Source organism: Neoarius graeffei, chromosome 9 (genome assembly GCF_027579695.1).
Source record: "Neoarius graeffei isolate fNeoGra1 chromosome 9, fNeoGra1.pri, whole genome shotgun sequence".
Lineage (NCBI taxonomy): Eukaryota > Metazoa > Chordata > Actinopteri > Siluriformes > Ariidae > Neoarius > Neoarius graeffei.
This window is the reverse complement of record NC_083577.1, coordinates 63,880,253-63,901,876: the sequence shown is the minus strand read 5'-3', so window position 1 is coordinate 63,901,876 and position 21,624 is coordinate 63,880,253. Positions and strand designations below refer to the sequence as shown.

At 42.0% G+C, this 21,624-nt stretch overlaps 1 protein-coding gene across 1 annotated transcript in view; it reads right to left on the bottom strand.

Moving 5' to 3' along the window:
- The window catches only part of ttc21b (tetratricopeptide repeat domain 21B), a 43,065-nt gene extending 26,616 nt beyond the window's left edge, over window positions 1-16,449 (bottom strand). Inside the window, exons 1-8 of the mRNA XM_060930081.1 lie at window positions 16,286-16,449; window positions 13,818-13,947; window positions 9,086-9,196; window positions 8,755-8,921; window positions 7,928-8,050; window positions 7,474-7,631; window positions 3,310-3,394; window positions 3,117-3,215 (exon numbers count right to left, since the gene is read on the bottom strand). Coding sequence (XP_060786064.1) covers window positions 3,117-3,215; window positions 3,310-3,394; window positions 7,474-7,631; window positions 7,928-8,050; window positions 8,755-8,921; window positions 9,086-9,196; window positions 13,818-13,947; window positions 16,286-16,318 — 906 coding nt within the window. The 5' untranslated portion in view covers window positions 16,319-16,449. The remainder of the gene's footprint in view (window positions 1-3,116; window positions 3,216-3,309; window positions 3,395-7,473; window positions 7,632-7,927; window positions 8,051-8,754; window positions 8,922-9,085; window positions 9,197-13,817; window positions 13,948-16,285) is intronic.
- Between the last annotated feature and the right edge of the window lie 5,175 nt (window positions 16,450-21,624).

Genomic DNA, 21,624 nt, shown 5'->3' with positions numbered 1-21,624 from the left:
AGAGCTTCCTGAAGTATAGAAAAGCTCTTAGTGCTGCTAGATCAACATATCTCTCCTCCCTAATAGAAGATAACAAAAATAATCCTAGATTCCTATTTAATACTGTAGCAAAATTAACCAAGAATAAGTCCACTATAAACACATGCACACCTACAGTATGTAGTAGCAACGACTTCATGAATTTTTTTAATGACAAAATTGAAAACATCCAACAAAAAATTCAAACTACTAATTTAAGGTCAGACAATGTAAGTGACCCTGTAGTTAACAACATAACTATCATATCAATTAGAATGGTTTACTCTCCTTAGAGAAACTGAAGTACTTTCATTAATCTCCGCATCAAAAGCCTCAACTTGTGTACTAGATCCCTTACCGACACGTCTATTCAAACACATAATACCTGAAGTAATTGAACCACTTCTAAAAATAATAAATTCTTCTCTTAGGATTGGCTGTGTACCCAAATCCTTTAAACTAGCAGTTATCAAACCCCTGATTAAAAAACCCGACCTTGATCCCTGTCAGCTGTCCAATTATCGGCCAGTATCAAACCTCCAAGATCCTTGAAAAAGCTGTGGTACAGCAGCTATGCTCATATTCACATAGGAATAACATCCATGAAATGTATCAGTCAGGACTGAGACCTCATCATAGCACAGAGACAGCTCTGGTTAAAGTAGTAAATGACCTACTGTTGGCGTCTGATCAGGGCTGTGTCTCGCTGCTTGTGTTGCTTGACCTTCGTGCAGCATTTGATACCATTGATCATTCCATTTTTCTGGATAGACTAGAAAATGTTGTGGGAGTTAAGGGAACGGCCCTCTCCTAGCTCAGCTCTTATTTAACTGATCGCTATCAGTATGTTGATGTAAATGGTGATTTTTCTAGACATACGGAGGTAAAGTTTGGTGTTCCACAAGGTTCTGTCTTGGGTCCACTGCTTTTTTCTTTAATATATATATATATATATATATATATATATATATATATATATATATATATATATATATATATATATATATATATATACTGTATATTTTACCTCTGGGTGATATTATTCGTAAACATTGTATTAGTTTCCACGGTTATGCTGATGACACACAGTTGTATGTTTCTGCATAACCAGATGAGAGACACCAGCTTAATAGAATTGAGGAATGTGTAAAGGACATTAGACACTGGATGCTTATTAACTTCCTTCTGCTTAACTCTGACAAGACTGAACTTGTACTAGGACCACATGCAGCTAGAAGTAAGTTTTCTGATTACATAGTAACTCTGGATGGCCTTTCTGTTTCTTCACATGCAGCAGTAAAAGACCTCGTGTGATTATTGACCCCAGTCTTTCATTCAAAACTCACATTGATAACATCACCCAGATAGCTTTCTTTCGTCTCAGAAATATTGCTAAGATAAGAAATTTAATGTCACTACACGACGCAGAAAAACTAGTTCATGCTTTCGTTACCTCCAGGTTGGATTATTGTAATGCCTTACTGTCTGGATGTTCCAATAAGTGCATAAACAAGCTCCAGTTAGTTCAAAATGCAGCAGCAAGAGTCCTTACTAGAACTAGAAAATATGACCACATCACCCCTGTCTTATTCACACTGCATTGGCTCCCAATCAAATTTCGTATTGATTATAAAATACTACTATTGACCTTTAAAAGCACTGAATGGTCTCGCACCACAGTACCTGAGTGAACTTCTGGTCCTTTATGACCCGCCTCACCTACTTAGATCAAAAGGTGCAGGCTATCTGCTGGTACCTCGTATAGTGAAGGCTACATCAGGGGGCAGAGCCTTTTCTTACAAAGCCCCACAGTTATGGAACAGCCTTCCAAGTAGTGTTTGGGAATCAGACACAGTCTCAGTGTTTAAGTCTAGGCTGAAAACACATCTGTTTAGTCAAAGCCTTTTGTTAGTGGTGTTTATGAGGTAAAGGAGTAGATCTGGAGGGTCCTCAGACAGAGTGTTTTGGTAAACTGGGATGTATGGATGCTGTCAGTCCCCACTCACTTGCTCACTCAAGTTTGTTGATGGTGTAGTGGCTGCTGCTTTATGTCCCGGAGCTCCCTCATGCCTATGTTACCTTCTGGCTCTCCCCTTTTAGTTATGCTGTCATAGTTAGTTTTGCCAGAGTCCCTGCTTGTACTCAGCGCAAAATGTATACTGTTCCTACTTATTCAGGTGACATTGAGCATACCTAACAACCTGCATTTTCTCTCTCTCTCCCCCCAATCTGTCCCTCTGAGTTACATGTCAATTCTGAGATCAAGATGCTGACCTCTTCCACTCCTCGGACCTGCCTGATCCATCCTGGTGCCCTGTGTCTGGTTAGAGTCTCATCGCATTGCTCCTGTGGAGGACGGCCCCATGTGGACAGTTGAAAGTCACACTTGGAAGATGCTCTGGACACTTACAGTAATGCTTTTATGGCTGAGGACTACAGTTGACTTGCTAGCTTTAGGACTGCAGTTGTCATGAACAGTTTTGCACTCAAGTTTCAATTAATGAAGAGTTTATAACATCAATGAAACTGACTTCATGTTAAAACTGTTAATGTTATAGTCATGTTGTCTGTTGTTGCCCAAACGAGGATGGGTTCCCTTTTGAGTCTGGTTCCTCTCGAGGTTTCTTCCTCATGTCATCTGAGGGAGTTTTTCCTTGGCACCGTCACCACAGGCTTGCTCATTGGGGATAGATTAGGGATCAAATTGGCTCATGTCTTGGGTCATTCAGATTCTGTAAAACTGCTTTGGGACAATGTCTATTGTTAAAAGCGTTATACAAACTTGACTTGACTATAACAGCAGCTCTGACAGCAGTTCCAGCTGCAAGGTTTATATTAATGTATTCTAATTTGTTATCGTTTATACAGTACCAACTGACACAGGGAATTGTATGGTGGATCCACCTGCAATATGTTTATCTTTTTTTTTTTTAACAGTCTCGTGTCAGCACTTTGTACTGACAATATCCATGATATCTCAGAAAAATGTAGTTTTCCTATTAAAAAATATGGAATTTTGCATATTTTTTGTTCATTTTTGTAAAAAAGGTGAGATGCTAAACCATGACTATGATCAAAGAATTATTAAGAGACCTTACCCCTCGAGTGAAAGCCAAAGACATTCTGAAAAGAAGTTCTGGGTTGTTAGGCTCTTGAGAGTCCAAGTTGCTGACAAGGTTCAACAACTGTTTCGCTGACTGTAAACACAGATTTTAATATTATATTATTTTTCCTAATTTAACCAAACTGACTTATATTATTATAATAATAGTAGAATAGTAGGTATCAGACCTCCCCTATGTCACCTTCTCGGCAGAGGGAGTGCAGTGCTAGCATTCGTAGTCCCTCCAGGTTGTTTCTGTCTTTCTGAAGAAGTCTAAAGAGAAAAGTTGAGCAAAAATGGACATAATACATTAAATAGCTAGCATGGAGTACTCTTTATGTATAGGAAGTCCCTGTCCCCATTAAAAGCAAAAAAAAACCAAAACTAAAACTCTGGAACTATAACCATTATAGCAAATTACTCAGCAATACAGTTATCTGTAATTGCGGCAATTGCAGCACGGTCGCCTCATAGCAAGAAGGTTCTGGGTTCGAGCCCAGCGGCCAGCAGGGGCCTTTCTGTGTGGAGTTTGCATGTTCTCCTCGTGTCTGCATGGGTTTCCTCCAGGTGCTCCAGTTTCCCCCACAGTTCAAAGACATGCAGTTAGGTTAACATGAGGCAGCCTTGGGCTGAAGTGCCCTTGAGCAAGGTACCTAATCCCTAACTGCTCCCCGGGTGCTGTAGTATGGCTGCCCACTGCTCTGGGCATGTGTGTGTGTTCACTGCTTCAGATGGGTTAAATGCAGAGGATGAATTTCACTGTGCTTGAGTGTGCATGTGACAAATAAAGGCTTCTTCTTCTTCTTAATGCTCCGGTCACACCGCCCGAACTTTGCTGGAGCGTTCCTTGAACGGTAGGGAGGGGGGGCCGAATTTCGACAACGCTCGTCACCGCGCACAAAATGGGAAAAAAAAAATCGAAAACACGGGCGTTGGCTTAGCGGTGCACCGCTGAAGCCGGCGTTGCCTTAGCGGTAGCGAGCGGTAGCGAGCGTTGGTTTAGCGGTGACACGAGCGTTGGTATAGCGGCGTTCTGCGCATGCGGGCTTTGGCTTGGCGGGGGTATAAGGTCCCGCTCCGACACCTCTATACCAACGCCAAACCAAAGTTCATCGCCGCCATGGATAGCTGCTTCAACACCCGACACCGTTCCAGCAATCCCGTGTCCGCTCGTAAAACGCTTACAACCGCTCCACCGAAGTTTGTGCAACGTTTAATCGCCGCCCGGGCAACGCTGGCGAAGCAGCGGTGGTCCAGCGTTCAAGATTTCTGCGTTGGCCTAGCGGACCCAAGCGTCCACGAACTTGCGTCTAGCGGTGCCAAACTTTGACTGGGCGTTGGTGGAGCGGGGGTGAACTTTGCCGGGGCGGAAAATTGCCCCCTCCTGCTCGCAATATTTTGTGCAGCTCAAAACTTTCGGAGCAGTAGGAGGGCCCCTCGAGAAACATCAGCGGTGGCCGAGCGTATACGGCGTTGCTTTAACGGGGGCCAACTTTTGTTAAACGGTGGTGAACGGTTACGAGCGGTGATGAATTTTTTTCACCGCTCCAGGAACGCTCCAGCAAAGTTCGGGCGGTGTGACCGGGGGCTAATATACTGTCCATGCAAGTGCATACATTTTTAAAAACAAGCTCACAAACTCTTACATAAACTTACATACAAAGCAATCTTACATTTTGTACACCCACATTTCAGTTTTAACCAAGATGTTCTAAGACTACAATTAAAAACATTCAGCGCGTTTACATGCACATAGAGAAAATCGAATTTCTGCCGTTGCTCATCTGAAATCGAAGTTCTAAATGGCATGTAAACACCTTAGCTAGGCTGAAATTGAACCGAACTGGATTTCTCGCAATCGAGCTACACGACCTAGATTATGCGATTTCTGCCGAGCTACTTACGCTACGTTCACACTGCAAGGCTTAATGCTCAATTCCGATTTTTTTGTGAGGTCGTTCACATTAACAAATATATGCGACTTGTATGTGATCCTCAGTATGAACGAAAAGCGACCTAAAAGTGTTCCGCATGCGCATTGCAGGATACGACGACGTCACATGCAGTGAGCATGGCCAGTGTTTACGGAAGTAAAACCGCCCGGTTGCGGTATGACCCATCCAATCTAGCTTGGATAGCTTTATCCCCCCAAATGGAAATCAGCTCCCTAACCTCTGTGTCCTTCCATTGAGAAGATTCAGAACCTTCACAGCCCGAAGCGTCCCTCGCATTGATATCATGCGCAGGGGCGCAGATACGTTTATACGTTTTTTGAACTGGGGGGGACAAAAAACTGGGGGGGACAAAGCTGCCAGCAAACCAACCCCAACCCCGATATGCCTGTCAAACTTGTTGTGGGTTACCATAGCAACCAAGCTCGAGCTCGCAACCTGTGCAGTCTGTGCAGCTCAACCAACCGAATATCAGTCTTTGTTTTGTTTTATGTGAGTTGTTGCAACTATGTATACACTGCTGTGCACCTCAATAAACCAAATGGTAATTAGTCTTTTGATTTTTCCGTGAGGTTTGCCTTATGCAAAGTGGGGGGGACCGAACGAAGTGAATTTAAATCTGGGTGGGACGAATCCCACCCGTCCCACCCTCTATCTGCGCCCGTGATTATGCGCCATGTTGTTGTAACTTTTTTTGAGAGACCCGCCGCCTACTTCAGCGCAGAATAGTGACGTTTGTGGCTTGCTGATGACGTGTAAGTCGGATGAATGCGACCTGGCGGTTCAGACTGAAGTCGCATATGAAAAGAGCGGATAGGAATCGGAATTAGGACCACATATCCAAACGGCCTGGGTCGGATTTGAAAAAAATCGGATCTGTGTCGTTCATATCATCAATGAAAGATCGGATACAGGTCACATATGGGCGAAAAGATCGGATTTGAGTCACTTCAGCCTACAGTGTGAACGTAGCCTTAGTGCATGTAAACCCTATCGAGCCACGCAGTCCAGCTACTTACTTCAGCACTGCCCCTTCCGGAAGTGACGAGTGACGAGACCACAAGCGGGAAACACAACAGCCTCGGTCGGCATGACACTACACCTTAGCCGCCCACTTTATTAGGAACACTTCTGTTCGTACATACAAACTACAAACACTCTTCTTAGAGTTTAGAGTTTATTTTATTTTTAAAAGGGACAGTGTACAAATTAAACATTATCCTTGTGGTAAGGACAGATGTCTGTACCAGGTTATAGCAGTACATGCTAATTTCCACCTGTAGTCCCTTTGTTTATACTCTCGAATAGCTCTTCTTCATGACGACAACCGGAAGTGTACCAACACGATGGGGCGTGTAACGCCACCTGTGGCTCGGGTGCACAATGCACCTCACACAATAGCTCGATTTCACAGTATGCATGTAGGATTGGATTTCTCTGGCACCCCTGCTGGGACCCTTTGCTCGATTACCGACAGCAGCTCGATTTGGATGCGCATGTAAACGTACTGAGTGTAAAAGCAACAGAGAACTAGTTTTTTAAAACAGGTTTACTATAGTGTATGACAGAATGTTGAGGTATCCCAGATAATATTTTAACATACAATATTTGGTCAATTTTGTTTTGCCATTATTAACCAAAGAACACATGTGATACCCAAATTGTTCACTTTTAATTTCAATTGTTCAATGGGACCTAACTGTACAATTTGTTCTAACTGTTACGTTGCTGTTTCATATATTTTCTTAAGGGTATGCGAAATTTATACTGGATACAGTCGATGTTATTGTTTGGGGCTTCTTTTATTTTAATTGTCTACTTTATGTTATACCCAAATCTTAAAATTTAAGATGTGCAGCATGGCACACAATGCAACAGTTGAAATGGCTAAGAATATTTCATTCCCGAGATCATCCTCATGGCAAAACAGTTTTATGTGGAAAGAATAAGTGCATGTTCCTTTACTTTCAGGAAGAGCTGGTACACTGGCACTACCAAATCCTAACCACAGAGTGAATGGTCTTTCTCCCCTCACACCCCCCCGCAGCAGTGCACTCTTAGAAATGTGTGGCTTTTGGGCTTGGCCTCAAAAGCTCCTTTGATTCTACCTCCCACTGGCCCTCATCCAACAGGGAGAGGAGAACAGAACAATGGCCCAGTCTTTCAGCCTGAATCTGTGGCATCACATTTGATTTTCATTTACACTCAAACACAGACTGACTCCCACGGCCATGACTCCTTGGCCTAATGACTTTTCAGTGTTTTTGTGTTTGTCTGTTTAGACATCAGGAACATACAACAGGCTCAGTGTATTAAAAGTAGCATATGTATATAAAATCCATTCGAAACAACCTGTTGATCTGAAGCCAGAATTAAACAAAGCAGTAAAAGAGGCGATACCTCTGAGCAGCATCCACAGTCTGTTCCCAGTCCTGCAGGTTCAATAGGAGCTTCATCTTCTTCACCAGAGCAGGCATGAATGATGGGTAATTGACAATGACCTGGTTAACCGTCTCTAAGGCACCAGAGTAATTCTGACGGACCTCATTATACTGCACCTGAAAGGAAATGAGGTATAATAGGAAATCCAAGTCTCTGGAAATGAGATAATGTCAATTGTGTGAAGCTGCCAAATGCCAATAATTGTATCCTAATTATTGTTCTTTTAGTTTTTGAATTTCCATATTAATTTTTTTAAATACCTTTTAAAGCTACATAAGGAAATTCCCAACTTCAACCAGTAATAAATGGTAAGATGTCCCGAGCACCACATACTAAAGCTGTGTTTCAGCAATTATATGAATAAAGTACAGAAGAAACCACTACAGATCACTTTTTTGTTTTTCATAATTACCTTCCCCATCAGAGCAAAAGTAGTGATTTTCTCTTTCAGAGCTTCGTCAAAGTATTTCCCAGATTTCTTGGTGTAGCCGTCTTTACCAGAAGTCAGGTCTATCCAGCCTTTCATTATCAATCCCTAAAACACACACATAAGACAGTCTAGGATATATTGACAGTCTGGGATATATCATTCATAAGACAGTCTGGGATATATTGATATAAATTTATTTATAATGACATTCAATTTTGTCCATGGGGCCCAATAATTTGGGAAATGTACTGTTGAATTTGTGCGTTATTAGAGTTGTCAACACTGATTTCATGTAAAAATGTTTTTAATATATCAGATTTGGTGTAAAGAGCCTAGTTTTAATTTAACTACAACTGGATAGTCATTTAATAGCCCATGTTTGTCAGAAATAAAATATGCAATAATACAGTAAAGTCTTTAATTAATGCAAAATTTATACATTTTCCTTCAATGCCGAAATGTGGCCCACTGATAAACCATATAGTTTTTTTATGGTTATACAATTACCAAATTACTGTATTTCAATTGTTGCTATAATGGCATCTGCGTCATTCCCCTCTCTACCCTGTCCATCATATGACCATAAGATGCTCTGTGAACAAAGCACACATCATTGAAATGTTCCCGAATTTAATCAGAAACAAAACCTAACAAAAATATGTCTGTATGGTGATTACATTATTATATTAGGAGTGAATTGTGACTAAGATAATTTCATTCATGTTGCATGATTTATTAGTTATTTGTTAGAATTGTTTACATTGATAATTACTGCAGATCTTTAATACAAATCTTAATATAGCGCTTACGTCTGTGGAGCCGTTGGAGATTTTGATCATCCTGTCCACATACTCTCTGGCCTTGTCATTCCGGCCCAGGAGCCAGAGAAACATCCCAGCATGATAAAGAGCTTTCGGGCTGGCAGTCTTACGAGTCTCCTTCACCTTCACATCAAGCTCTTGGATGGTGTCTCTGTCTGAAGTGAAAGTAACAATTACAAATTCTTTTACAGCGCAGTGGAAAACTTTACTCTCTAAAAAAAAATAAATAAAATAAAGGCTTAGGTACCTGAATTCAAGTGATACAAACTGTAACAGAATTTTTTTTAAAAAATGTGCGAGTTAGGTCACCAGTGTCTACCTGGGTTAGGTCTTTTTCTCTGGGCATAGACCAGAGCCATCAGTGCACACAATGATACATCTCTCTTATCCTTCACCTGTTCCAGCTCCCCAATGGCCTCCTGTACATGATCTACCGAAAAAAACAAGAGGACTTTAAACATGCGTACACACACACACACAATTTAATTCATCATTCCTGGGACACAACACACATTACTGAAAGCTGTAAACAACAAAACAATGTGTTTACATTACTCATTTGTTTATATACACTGACAGGTGACCTATTAAAGCAAAAACCCAAGTACATGAGTGGAGTAACAAGGCCACCTCACAACTCCAGGGTCCCTGGTTCAATCCTGAGCTCGGGTTACTCTCTCTGCCTGTATCCATGCGGACCTCCCCAGGGTTCTCAGGTTTCCTCCCTTGTCCCAAAACATGCGGCTAGGTAGACTGCCTATGCTAAATTGCCTCTAGGTATGAAGGAGTATGTAAATGTGTGTGTACATGGTGCCCTGTGATGGACAGGCATCTCAGCTAAGATGTATTCACACCTGTTCCAGGGATAGGCTTCAGATCTACAACAACCCTGAACAAGATAAAGTGCTTATTGAAAATGAATGAATAAAGGAAACATAAGTGCAGATGCTTCCAGACAGGTGTACTGCATGACACAGTAAAACAATTAACATCCTACCCTGCTCGGTCATGTATAAATACAGTCAAGCTGGAAAGTCTGCACAGCCCTTTCACCTTCTCCACGTTGTATTACATTACAGACTTATTCTACAATAGATTGAGTTCAATTTTTGTCACAAAATTCTACACAAAATAGCCCATAATGACAAAGTGAAAGCAGGTTTTTAAACATTTGTGCTAATTTATTACAAATCAAAATGTAAAATATATATGTACACAAGTGTGCACACCCTTTGACAGGACACCCAAAAAGTGAGCTGAGGTGCATTTTGCTTCCACTGATACTGCTTGAGATGTTTCTACAACTTAACTGGAGTCCACCTGTGGTAAATTCAATTGATTGGACATGATTGGGGATCGCCAACACCTGCCTATATAAGGTCCCACAGTTGACAGTGCATGTCAGAGCAAACACCAAGCCATGGGGTCAAAGGAATTATCTGCAGACCTCAGAAACAGGATTGTGTCAAGGCATAGATTTGGAGAAGGGTACAGAAAAATTGCTGTCGCTTTAAAAGGTCCCAAAGAGCACAGTGGCCACCATCATTCGTAACTGGAAGAAGTCTGGAACCACCAAGAATCTTCCTGGACCTGGCCACCCAGCCAAACTGAGTGATCGGGGAAGATGGGCCTTGGCCAGGGAGGTGAGCAGAAACCCAAGGGTCACTCCGACAGGGCTCCAGCGTATCCTTGTGGAGATGGGAAAACCTTTCAGAAGATCAACCATCCTGGCAGCACTCCACAAATCAGGCCTTTATGGTAGAGTGACCAGACGGAAGCCACTCCTTAGTAAAAGGCACATGACAGCCTGCTTGGAGTTTGCCAAAAGGCACCTAGAGGACTCTCAAACCATGAGAAACAAGATTCTCTGGTCTGATGAAACCAAAATTGAACTTTTTGGCCTGAACACCTAGCATCACGCCTGGAGGAAACCAGGCACCGCTCATCACCTGGCTAATGTCATCCCTACAGTGAAGCATGGCGGTGGCAGCATCATGATGTGGGGATGTTTTTCAACAGTGGGAATGGGGTGACTAGTGCTGATAGAGGGAAAGATGAATGCAGCTAAGTACACAGAGATCCTTGAAGAAAATCTGCTCCAGAGTGCTCTGGACCTCAGACTCGGGTGAAGGTTTACCTTTCAACATGACAATGACCCGATGCACACAGCCAAGAGAACAAAGGAGTGGCTTCGGAGGAAGTCTGTGAATGTCCTTGAGTGGCCCAGCCAGAGCCCAGACCTGAATCCAATTGAACATCTGTGGAAGGAGCTGAAAATGGCTATGTACCGATGCTCCCCATCCAACCTGACAGAGCTTGCAAGGATATGCCAAGAGGAATGGGCAAAAATGTCCAGAAACAAGTATGCCTAGCTCATAGCTTCTTTCCCAAGACACCTTGAAGCTATAAATGCTGCCAAAGATGCATCAACCAAGTATTAGGCTCAGGGTGTGTACAGATATGTAACCCCTAAATAACCTATTTTTGTCAGTAAAATAAAATTGCATATTTTCTGAAAACCTGCTTTCACTTTGTCATTATGGGCTATTTTGTGACAAAAAATGAACTCAGTCTAAGTCTATAACGTAATAAAACATGGAGAAGGTGAAAGGGGTATGCAGACTTTCCGGCTTGACTGTATGTTGAGCAGGCCCAGTTGACTTCCATTTCATGATGGCAACAGGAAAAGATCTAAGAGACCTTGAAAAATGGTACACAGACCACAGGAAATTCAGTCACAAACACTGGAAAGTGTGTCAATAGGAACATTGACTTAAGTAACATCTGGATTTAGATCTAAGGAAAAGACATCAGTAAATAGAGTTGAAAATTGTGATCCAAAGCACATTCTGAAGGGGGGGAGCAAAAGAGAACTCAAGTGATTGAGAATGTCAGTGCAGCACATGATCAGACCATCAGCAACAACAGTTCATCCACAACTACATAGTGAGGCCTTCATGGTCAGCAGATCTCAACCCAAGTGAACAACTACTGGGGAGTTTGAAGTGAGGTGTTAGGTAATGTTCTCCTCCACCACCACCATCATCATCATCCAAACACCAACTGAGAGAATATCTCATCTCATTATCTCTAGCCGCTTTATCCTTCTACAGGGTCGCAGGCAAGCTGGAGCCTATCCCAGCTGACTACGGGCGAAAGGCGGGGTACACCCTGGACAAGTCACCAGGTCATCACAGGGCTGACACATAGACACAAACAACCATTCACACTCACATTCACACCTACGGTCAATTTTAGAGTCACCAGTTAACCTAACCTGCATGTCTTTGGGCTGTGGGGGAAACCGGAGCACCCGGAGGAAACCCACGCGGACATGGGGAGAACATGCAAACTCCACACAGAAAGGCCCTCGCCGGCCCCGGGGCTCAAACCCAGGACCTTCTTGCTGTGAGGCGACAGCGCTAACCACTACACCACCGTGCCGCCCTGAGAGAATATCTATTGGAAAAATAGTCATCTTCACACAGTTCTAGGCACTTTAGATTAGGTTCCAATGTTCTAGTATTCACTGAGGCTGTTCTGGTGGCTTACAGTGACACAATAGCTTACTAAATCACTTTTTTTTTTGAATGATAATTCAACTCCCATATACTTACTTATTTTCTCATTTTTATTTATCCTATCTTGTGCTATTTTAATACTGCCATCAGGATCTTACATTTCACCACCTGTCTGAGGTAACACAATAGATGAAAATCCTTTTGCCTTGTAATAGATAGATAGATAGATAGATAGATAGATAGATAGATAGATAGATAGATAGATAGATAGATAGATAGATAGATAGATAGATAGATAGATAGCCTAAAAGTGGCACTCCTGAGGAGTCTATGAGCAAAATATTTGCAAGAGCACAAAATCAACCTGAATAGAATATTATACCACATGAACCACTTAATTGTGTAGTGTTGTGTACTTCACATCAATATATTACTGCATTGTCTTGTGACACTGATACCAATAATGACACGCATCACAGTTATGAATACATATTTATTAATTTCTTTGACACTGCATGCCATCCACCAGAAACACCACCACAAGATTTATTATGGTGTGACTCTGCTGGGTGCCTGGTGGATAGCAGTGAACCAGCACTTTCACTTTACATCATTACTATATAGTTACGATTGAATATTATCGGACATAAGAACTAATCAATATCGAGCCCCGGTAGTTTTAGATTATCTAAAACTAAAGAAAAATACTCATCATTGCTCTTGAACGATACAATTAATTATGTTTACATGAGTGTGCAGAGTCAGAAATCGCTCAGGTAAAAAGCATACAATGTAAAGATATGTTGCCTGCTATGAAAAACCAGTAGGATAAAAACCTTTGGGGAAAAACTTACTGTAAAACATACTCCTCAACTGAATGCAATGTATGAGCTCCAAGGCTCAGAGCTGCAATCTTGATATTTCAAACTTGAGATCTCAAACAGGGATGGGTTTCCCAAAAGCCTCTTAACGCTAAGAGCATCTTAACTAGGAGAGAGAGTGTTCATTGTGCTGCTCACACTACCATTTAATGATGATCTTTGTGCTGCGATGTCTTTGGGAAACTCAGGCCAGTTGTCTGGTTACAGCTGTCGAACAATCTAGTGGACTAATAAAATTGTTTTATCTAGTTTTATATTAAACTATTGTGAACATTTTCCATAAAATATTTTTTAAAAAGCAAATTAAAATTAAAGCACTGGATAAAAACCCATCTGAATAAAGATACAAATTTCATTGTCCGGTGATCAAGTTCCCTGTGGTGGTACACGTACATCGTTTGTATGTACAGATGTCGTTCCGTTACAAAAGCCATCAAAAATTAGGTTAATGCATTACCATATTCTCTTAAGTATGGGGCTTTGCTCTGCTCCACTATTACAACTAATTGATGCTTTTATTGTAGAGTTCAACCTGTTTGAGGAGGACAATATGCTCCCCTCACTTGTCTCCAATTCAGGCTTTATAACTGCTGACTTCTGACTCATCCATGAGCATTAAGCGCAAATATCTTGAACATACTCAGTTTACCTTGCATGAGAAGGCCATAGGCGTGGAAGAACGTGTAGATTGGGCTACTGCTGAACTTTCGCTGGGCTTCACTTGAAACATTCAACACGTGATTTGAATACTTCTCCTGGCAGTAATAAATGATCAGGGCCTGAAAAGATTTAAAGTTTGGGTTAGCTTACACTCTGTAAAGAAAAGAAGTCACACAGGCAGGATATACATAGCCTACTGTTAATGTCTTTTCTTATCGAACAGAGACACAACAAGATGCTTAATGAAGTTTAATATATACAGTATGGTGTAAAAGTCTTTATAGCACCTTTTTTTTTAATTTTATGATTTCTACTTTAAGTCAGTATAAAAACATTTTAGATTTCCAAATTGTTTTAAAAAAAAAGTTTCCAGCACAAAATTAAATGTTATACATAAATGTCTGTATGGCAGGAAATAAAAGCAAGTTATTATATATATATAAAAAAAAAAGAGACCACTTTTCATACACACACGGGCGGCACGGTGGTGTAGTGGTTAGTGCTGTTGCCTCACAGCAAGAAGGTCTGGGTTTGAGCCCCGTGGCCGGCGAGGGCCTTTCTGTGCGGAGTTTGCATGTTGTCCATGTGGGTTTCCTCCGGGTGCTCCAGTTTCCCCCACAATCCAAAGACATGCAGGTTAGGTTAACTGGTGACTCTAAATTGACCATAGGTGTGAATGGTTGTCTGTGTCTATGTGTCAGCCCTGTGATGACCTGGCGACTTGTCCAGGGTGTACCCCGCCTTTTGCCCGTAGTCAGCTGGGATAGGCTCCAGCTTGCCTGCAACCCTGTAGAACAGGATAAAGCGGCTAGAGATAATGAGATGAGATGAATAACATTACAGCATCTTTACAGCATTACATGATGTGAATGATGCAACTAGCATGTTAATTAAAAATGAAATAAAATTTTTAAAAAGGACCAGGACAAGAATTCGCAAGTTACGTTACACACAGGGGGCGGCACGGTGGTGTAGTGGTTAGCGCTGTCGCCTCACAGCAAGAAGGTCCTGGGTTCGAGCCCCGGGGCCGGCGAGGGCCTTTCTGTGTGGAGTTTGCATGTTCTCCCCGTGTCCGCGTGGGTTTCCTCCGGGTGCTCCGGTTTCCCCCACAGTCCAAAGACATGCAGGTTAGGTTAACTGGTGACTCTAAATTGACCGTAGGTGTGAATGTGAGTGTGAATGGGTGTCTATGTGTCAGCCCTGTGATGACCTGGCGACTTGTCCAGGGTGTACCCCGCCTTTCGCCCGTAGTCAGCTGGGATAGGCTCCAGCTTGCCTGCGACCCTGTAGAAGGATAAAGCGGCTAGAGATAATGAGAATGAGATGAGACGTTACACACATACATACACACACATTATATATATAAAATGTGTGTGTATGAATGCATGTATATATATGCATATACACACACACATACATATAGTTTATATATGAGTGATTCCACGCTTATGGGTACTGAAATGGGGACATGAACTTATTCACCTAAAACCATTTCTTTTTTTTACCATCAGGTCACAAAACGTAATCTTTAATGAATGATATGTTAAAAGATAACTAATTTTCTGAGATGTAATAAAAACATATTTATATGCCAAAGTCAAGCCTATGAGTTCCAAAATGATGTCTGTTACATTACTTCTGTTACGATTGTCCATCTTGCGTCTGTTACAAATTAATTACAATCTAGCTATATACCATGTTAATCTTATTGAAAGAATGTGTATGTTTATTCTACTACACATGTTTATTAATTATATTTGCTAAAACATCACCTTCCTATGTTTCAAAAAGTAATTCTACATTGTTAAAATTGAGAATCTATATGTCCACAACACTTCTGTTACGTTCTGACTTTGGCATATAAATATGTTTTTATTACATCTCAGAAAATTAAAGTTATCTTTTAACATATCATTCATTAAAGATTACATGTTTTGTGACCTGATGGTAAAAAAAAGAAATGGTTTTAGGTGAATTTTTAAAAATAAGTTCATGTCCCCATTTCAGTACCCATAAGCGTGGAATCACTCATATATATATATATATATATATATATATATATATATATATATATATAATAAAGGTATCTGAATAAGCAAGTGTGACAGCCAAAGTGTCCAGAAGAACAACAGTGGCTGGTTCTGCAAGATGCTCAGTAAAACTTATAGCTCATTAAAAGCTTATAGCTATTGTTTTAATGAAATTAAATGTTTCTCCGTTAAAAGAAAAAGAGAGTATCACCGTAATTTTAGCAGCTGCTAAATCACCGACTGTAAGCAACAAGATGTAAATTCGTGTCTACCACATGGCACATTTAACCCACAAAGAATGAAACCTATTGTTATTTCTGTTCTACTGGAAATGACAATAAAACACAACACTAGAACAGAAGGCACATCTGTTAGGATGCAGTACATTCTCCTGTGTTGAGACACAAGCACTAAAGCCCTGACTGACCTGTGTTATTTCTTCGTCCTCAGCTTCAGTCATCGTTGTTCCCTTTGAGAAGAACTCAATCCCTGCTGATCACTATCGCTCTGTACGAATTGCTTTCTGACTAGTTTTTCGCCATCTTGAAGATCAAGCAAAGCGTCTTAGTAACCAAACAACCGTCGCCATCTTTTATCTAGTAACAAGGAAGTGCATAAAAAACCTCTCCTAACTATCCTTTACATGTCCACACGATGGCGCCCTACTCCTGCATAATTGTATGGCTGGACCTCGAATGGCTGTTGTGGACTTCTCTCAGAATCTTTGTGCTATTTTATGCACCACAAGGATGCACTCCATGCATATGTGAACATTTCCAAACTCATTTTTTGATCCAATAATAATAATCATCATCATCATCTTATTGGTATAGTGGTTAGCACTGTCGCCTCACAGCAAGAAGGTCCTGGGTTCGAGCCCAGCGGCCGACGAGGGCTTTTCTGTGTGGAGTTTGCATGTTCTCCCCGTGTCTGTGTGGGTTTCCTCCGGGTGCTCCGGTTTCCCCAACAGCCCAAAGACATGCAGGTTAGGTTAACTGGTGACTCTAAATTGACCGTAGGTGTGAATGTGAGTATGAATGGTTGTTTGTCTCTATGTGTCAGCCCTGTGATGACCTGGCGGCTTGTCCAGGGTGTACGCTGCCTCTCATCCATAGTCAGCTGGGATAGGCTCCAGCTTGCCTGCGACCCTGTAGGACAGGATAAGCGGCTACAGATAATGGATGGATGGATGGATGGATGGATGGATGGATGGATGGATAATAATAATCTTATTGGTGTAGTGGTTAGCACTGTCACCTCACAGCAAGAAGGTTCTGGGTTTGAGCCCAGTGGCCGATGAGGGCCTTTCTGTGCGGAGTTTGCATGTTCTCCCTGTGTCTGCGTGGGTTTCTTCCTGGTGCTCCGGTTTCCTTCACAGTCCAAAGACATGCAGGTTAGGTTAATTGGTGGCTCTAAATTGACTGTGAGTGTGAGCGTAAATGGTTGTTTGTCTCTGTGTGTCCACCCTATGATGACTTGGCGACAGAGATGGACAAAGTACCCAACTTCATTACTTAAGTCAAAGTACAGATCCCACTGGTCAAATGTTACTCCAATACAAGTGAAAGTTGTCCAGCCAAATTTTTACTTAAGTTAAAGTACTGAAGTACTTGCTTTTAAAAATATTTAAGTATTAAAAGTACATTTTCTGTCAATGCATTGTTGTATTATTGTCACAACACTTACAAAACCTAATGCCTCTGAAGCAACCGACTAGATTTACTGACTCGCTTGTAGAAACTGTAGAATAAACGCCTTTAAACACAGATTTCTACTTTCTGTTTATTTGGCAAGATTATGCTAAAACATTTCTGAAAGGACTTCAGATAAGTTAATGTTATTCATGTTAGGGTAACTCCATTTTTACATGCTAACAGTGTCCAAGTTAACTTGCTATGTGTTAGCGTTAGCCGTGGACAAGGCAATGGCAACTTGGTGGGCAAATCCATAGAAAGTCATTTGACTTACCAGACTGCATGGCTATTGCAACGTTATCGCTAACTCTAAAAGCACAGATAACTTCATAACAAGCTTTCTCTTGGAATAAAAATGTTTATATAGATCAATATGCTTCCACAGGTTGGGCGGCGAGTTTTTGTAGGCCGTGATGTGGTTCGTTTTAGGCAAACAAAGCAAACATTTAAAACAAAATGAATCTTTAATCTTTTCAGAAAACTGAAACATGGGTTCGAGGTATGGCCATGAGTGCGTGCATTCTCTAGAAGAACCGCCTCCTTCCATTCTGCCATCAACTGATCGTGTTCAAATAATGCTGCGGAGAAATCAGTGAACCTGATTTTATAGTCTCTGGACATGACATGACCCTAGTGATTACTGATAGGCTGTCTCAGTGTCACCTGCGGGGAAAAAAAACCAATCATGTTTTAGAAAAGAAAAGAAAAAAACATCCACTTTCAAAGCTGCTTTACAGTAATGAGTAACAAGGACCTTGATAGAAATGTAGTGAAATAAAAAGTATGATATTTGTCTTTTGAATGTAGTGAAGTTAAAGTCATAAGTTTCCAAAAAAATAATACTCGAGTAGGCGGCACGGTGGTGTAGTGGTTAGCGCTGTCGCCTCACAGCAAGAAGGTCCGGGTTCGAGCCCCGTGGCCGGCGAGGGCCTTTCTGTGTGGAGTTTGCATGTTCTCCCCGTGTCCGCGTGGGTTTCCTCTGGGTGCTCCGGTTTCCCCCACAGTCCAAAGACATGCAGGTTAGGTTAACTGGTGGCTCTAAATTGACCGTAGGTGTGAATGTGAGTGTGAATGGTTGTCTGTGTCTATGTGTCAGCCCTGTGATGACCTGGCAACTTGTCCAGGGTGTACCCCGCCTTTCGCCCGTAGTCAGCTGGGATAGGCTCCAGCTTGCCTGCGACCCTGTAGAACAGGATAAAGCGGCTAGAGATAATGAGATGAGATGAGATAATACTCGAGTAAAGTACAGATACTTAAAAAGCATACTTAAGTACAGTACTCAAGTAAATGTACTTTGTTACTGTCCACCTCTGCCTGGCGACTTGTCCAGGGTGTACCCTGCCTTTTGCCCGTAGTCAGCTGGGATAGGCTCCAGCTTGCCTGCGACCCTGTAGAACAGGATAAAGCATCTAGAGATAATGAGATGAGATGAGATGAGATGAGATTAGATCTTATTGGGCAGCATGGTGGTGTAGTGGTTAGCTCTGTTGCCTCAGGGCAAGAAGGTTCTGGGTTTGAGCCCACTGGGTTTGAGCTGATAGAGGCCTTTCTGTGTGGAGTTTGCATGTTCTCCCCGTGTCTGGATGGGTTTCCTCTGGGTGCTCCGGTTTCCCCCACAGTCCAAAGACATGCAGGTTAGGCTAATTGGTAGCTCTAAATTGACCGTAGGTGTGAATGTGAGTGTGAATAGTTGTTTGTCTCTATGTGTCAGCCCTGCAATGACCTGGTGACTTGTCCAGGGTGTACCCCGCCTCTCGCCCATAGTCATCTGGGATGGGCTCCAGCTTGCCCACGACCCTCATCTCATCTCATTATCTCTAGCCGCTTTATCCTGTTCTACAGGGTCGCAGGCAAGCTGGAGCCTATCCCAGCTGACTACGGGCGAGAGGCGGGGTACACCCATAATAATAGTAATTTTTTTGGGGGGGTGGCATGGTAGTGTAGTAGTTGGCACTCTTGCCTCACAGCAAGAAGGTTCTGGGTTCAAACCTCATGGCTGACAGGGGCCTTTCTGTGTGGAGTTTGCATGTTCTCCCCATGTCTGCATGGGTTTCCTCCAGGTTTTCTGGTTTCCCCCCATAATTCAAAGACATGCAGATTAAGTAAAATACCCAGCCACTGGGGTTGCACAAGCCAGTGCATACTTAGTGCCAGTCCCAAGCCTGGAGAGACTGGGGAGGGGTGCGTCAGGAAGGGCACCCGATGTAAAACCTACGCCAAATCAAATATACAGAACAGATCTGCTTTGGTGACCCCTAATGGGAGCAGCTGAAAAAAGATTGTTATTATTTTGGATATTTTTATTGTTTTCTAACATTGTTGCATTGTGACCCAGTACCAGTTAAGTACAGTCGGTATATCGTGAGCAGAGAAGCTATATTAAGGGTTATAAGTACTATTGATGCATTTTCAAATATTTAAATTATAATACTGAGTACTGTTGTCAAGATTTTCCTCCATGTTCCTCCTCCTCCAATTAGTTGTAAAACTGTGTGTATCCAAACAGAACAAATATCTTGCATACATTAAAGTAAAAAGGAAGTTCCTTTTCCTTACCCATGGGTCTTAACTTTGACACAAGGTACGATATTTTGAATGAATGCAAACTTAGTGTGGGGCTGTGACCACGGTCAAGGACTGTCTTAAACTCACATGACGCGGCTCTGAAAGGAAGTCAAATTTTGCACAAAGGCCTGGGGCTCCCATTTGAATGTAATGATAATCATATCTAAAAGGAGCACTACACAGCCTAATAAAAGACACTCATTTGTTATACTGTGCATAAAAAATAAAATGAACAAGGAAAAGGGCTTGAGGCCAAGTTAATTTATTCCACAACTATTTCATTCATTTATCTACAGTAACTGCTTTATCATGGTCAAGATCCCAGAGTGCGACATGTAAGAATTCACCCAGGATGGGATGCCAGTTCATCACAGGGCACCATGCACACATATTCACACTCATTCAATTTGGCATAGCCCTTCTGCCTACCAGCATATTTTTGAACAGTGGGAGGAACCCGGAGACCCCTGGTGGAAACGCACACAAATACAGGGAGAATACACAAAACTCAAACAGACTGTAACCTGAGCTCAGGATCAAACCAGGGACTCTGCAGCTGTGAGATGGCACACAACTATATCTTCTTCTTTTGGCTGCTTCCATTAGGGGTCTCCACAGCAGATCTTTTTTCTGCATATTTGATTTGGCATAGATTTTACACCGGATGCCCTTCCTGACGAGACCCTCCCTAATCTATCTGGGCTTGGGACTGGCACTAAGTACGCACTGGCTTGTACAGCCCCAGTAGCTGGGTATTTTACCTAACCTGCATGTCTTTGAACTGTGGGAGAAACCAGAAGACCCAGAGGAAACCCACGCAGACACAGGGAGAACATGGAAACTCCACACAGAAAGGCCCCCTCATCAGCCATGAGGTTTGAACCCAGAACCTTCTTGCTGCGAGGCAAAAGTGCTAACCACTGCACCACCGAGTACATAACTATATCATTTTTAAAAAATATATTTTTCTGTTTAAAACCCTTTGGTGACTGACCCCTTGAAAATGGTTCCTCCAGGAACCATGACATTTCAGTTGTCAAGACAACGGAAAAACTAAAATACAAATACAAATACAAGAGCATTTTGTTTTGTGCACAAGAGCATTGTGACGTATCTTTCTGTTTTTGTATTTTAGTTTTTCCGTTGTCTTGACAACTGAAACGTCATCGTTCCTGGAGGAACCATTTTCAAGGGTTCAGTCACCAAAGGGTTAAATATGAGATATTGAGCCATGACTAACTGAGTTTGACTACCATGTCAGCCAGTTCTCATTAGTATGTGGAATGGAAATGCTGCTTATTCTCATCAGTGGCAATGAGCATTACACAACAGTTTGACAATATTGATTCTGAAATCCAAGCTCTGGTTGTCTACAATGGTAGAGAACAACACAGGGGCCGGATGTTCTGAGCCCAGTCCAGAAAAAATGGTTTGCCTATGTATATATTGTCCAAATGGAATGGGACAGGGAATACTCTGTCAGGTATCATTCCAAATATGTACTGGC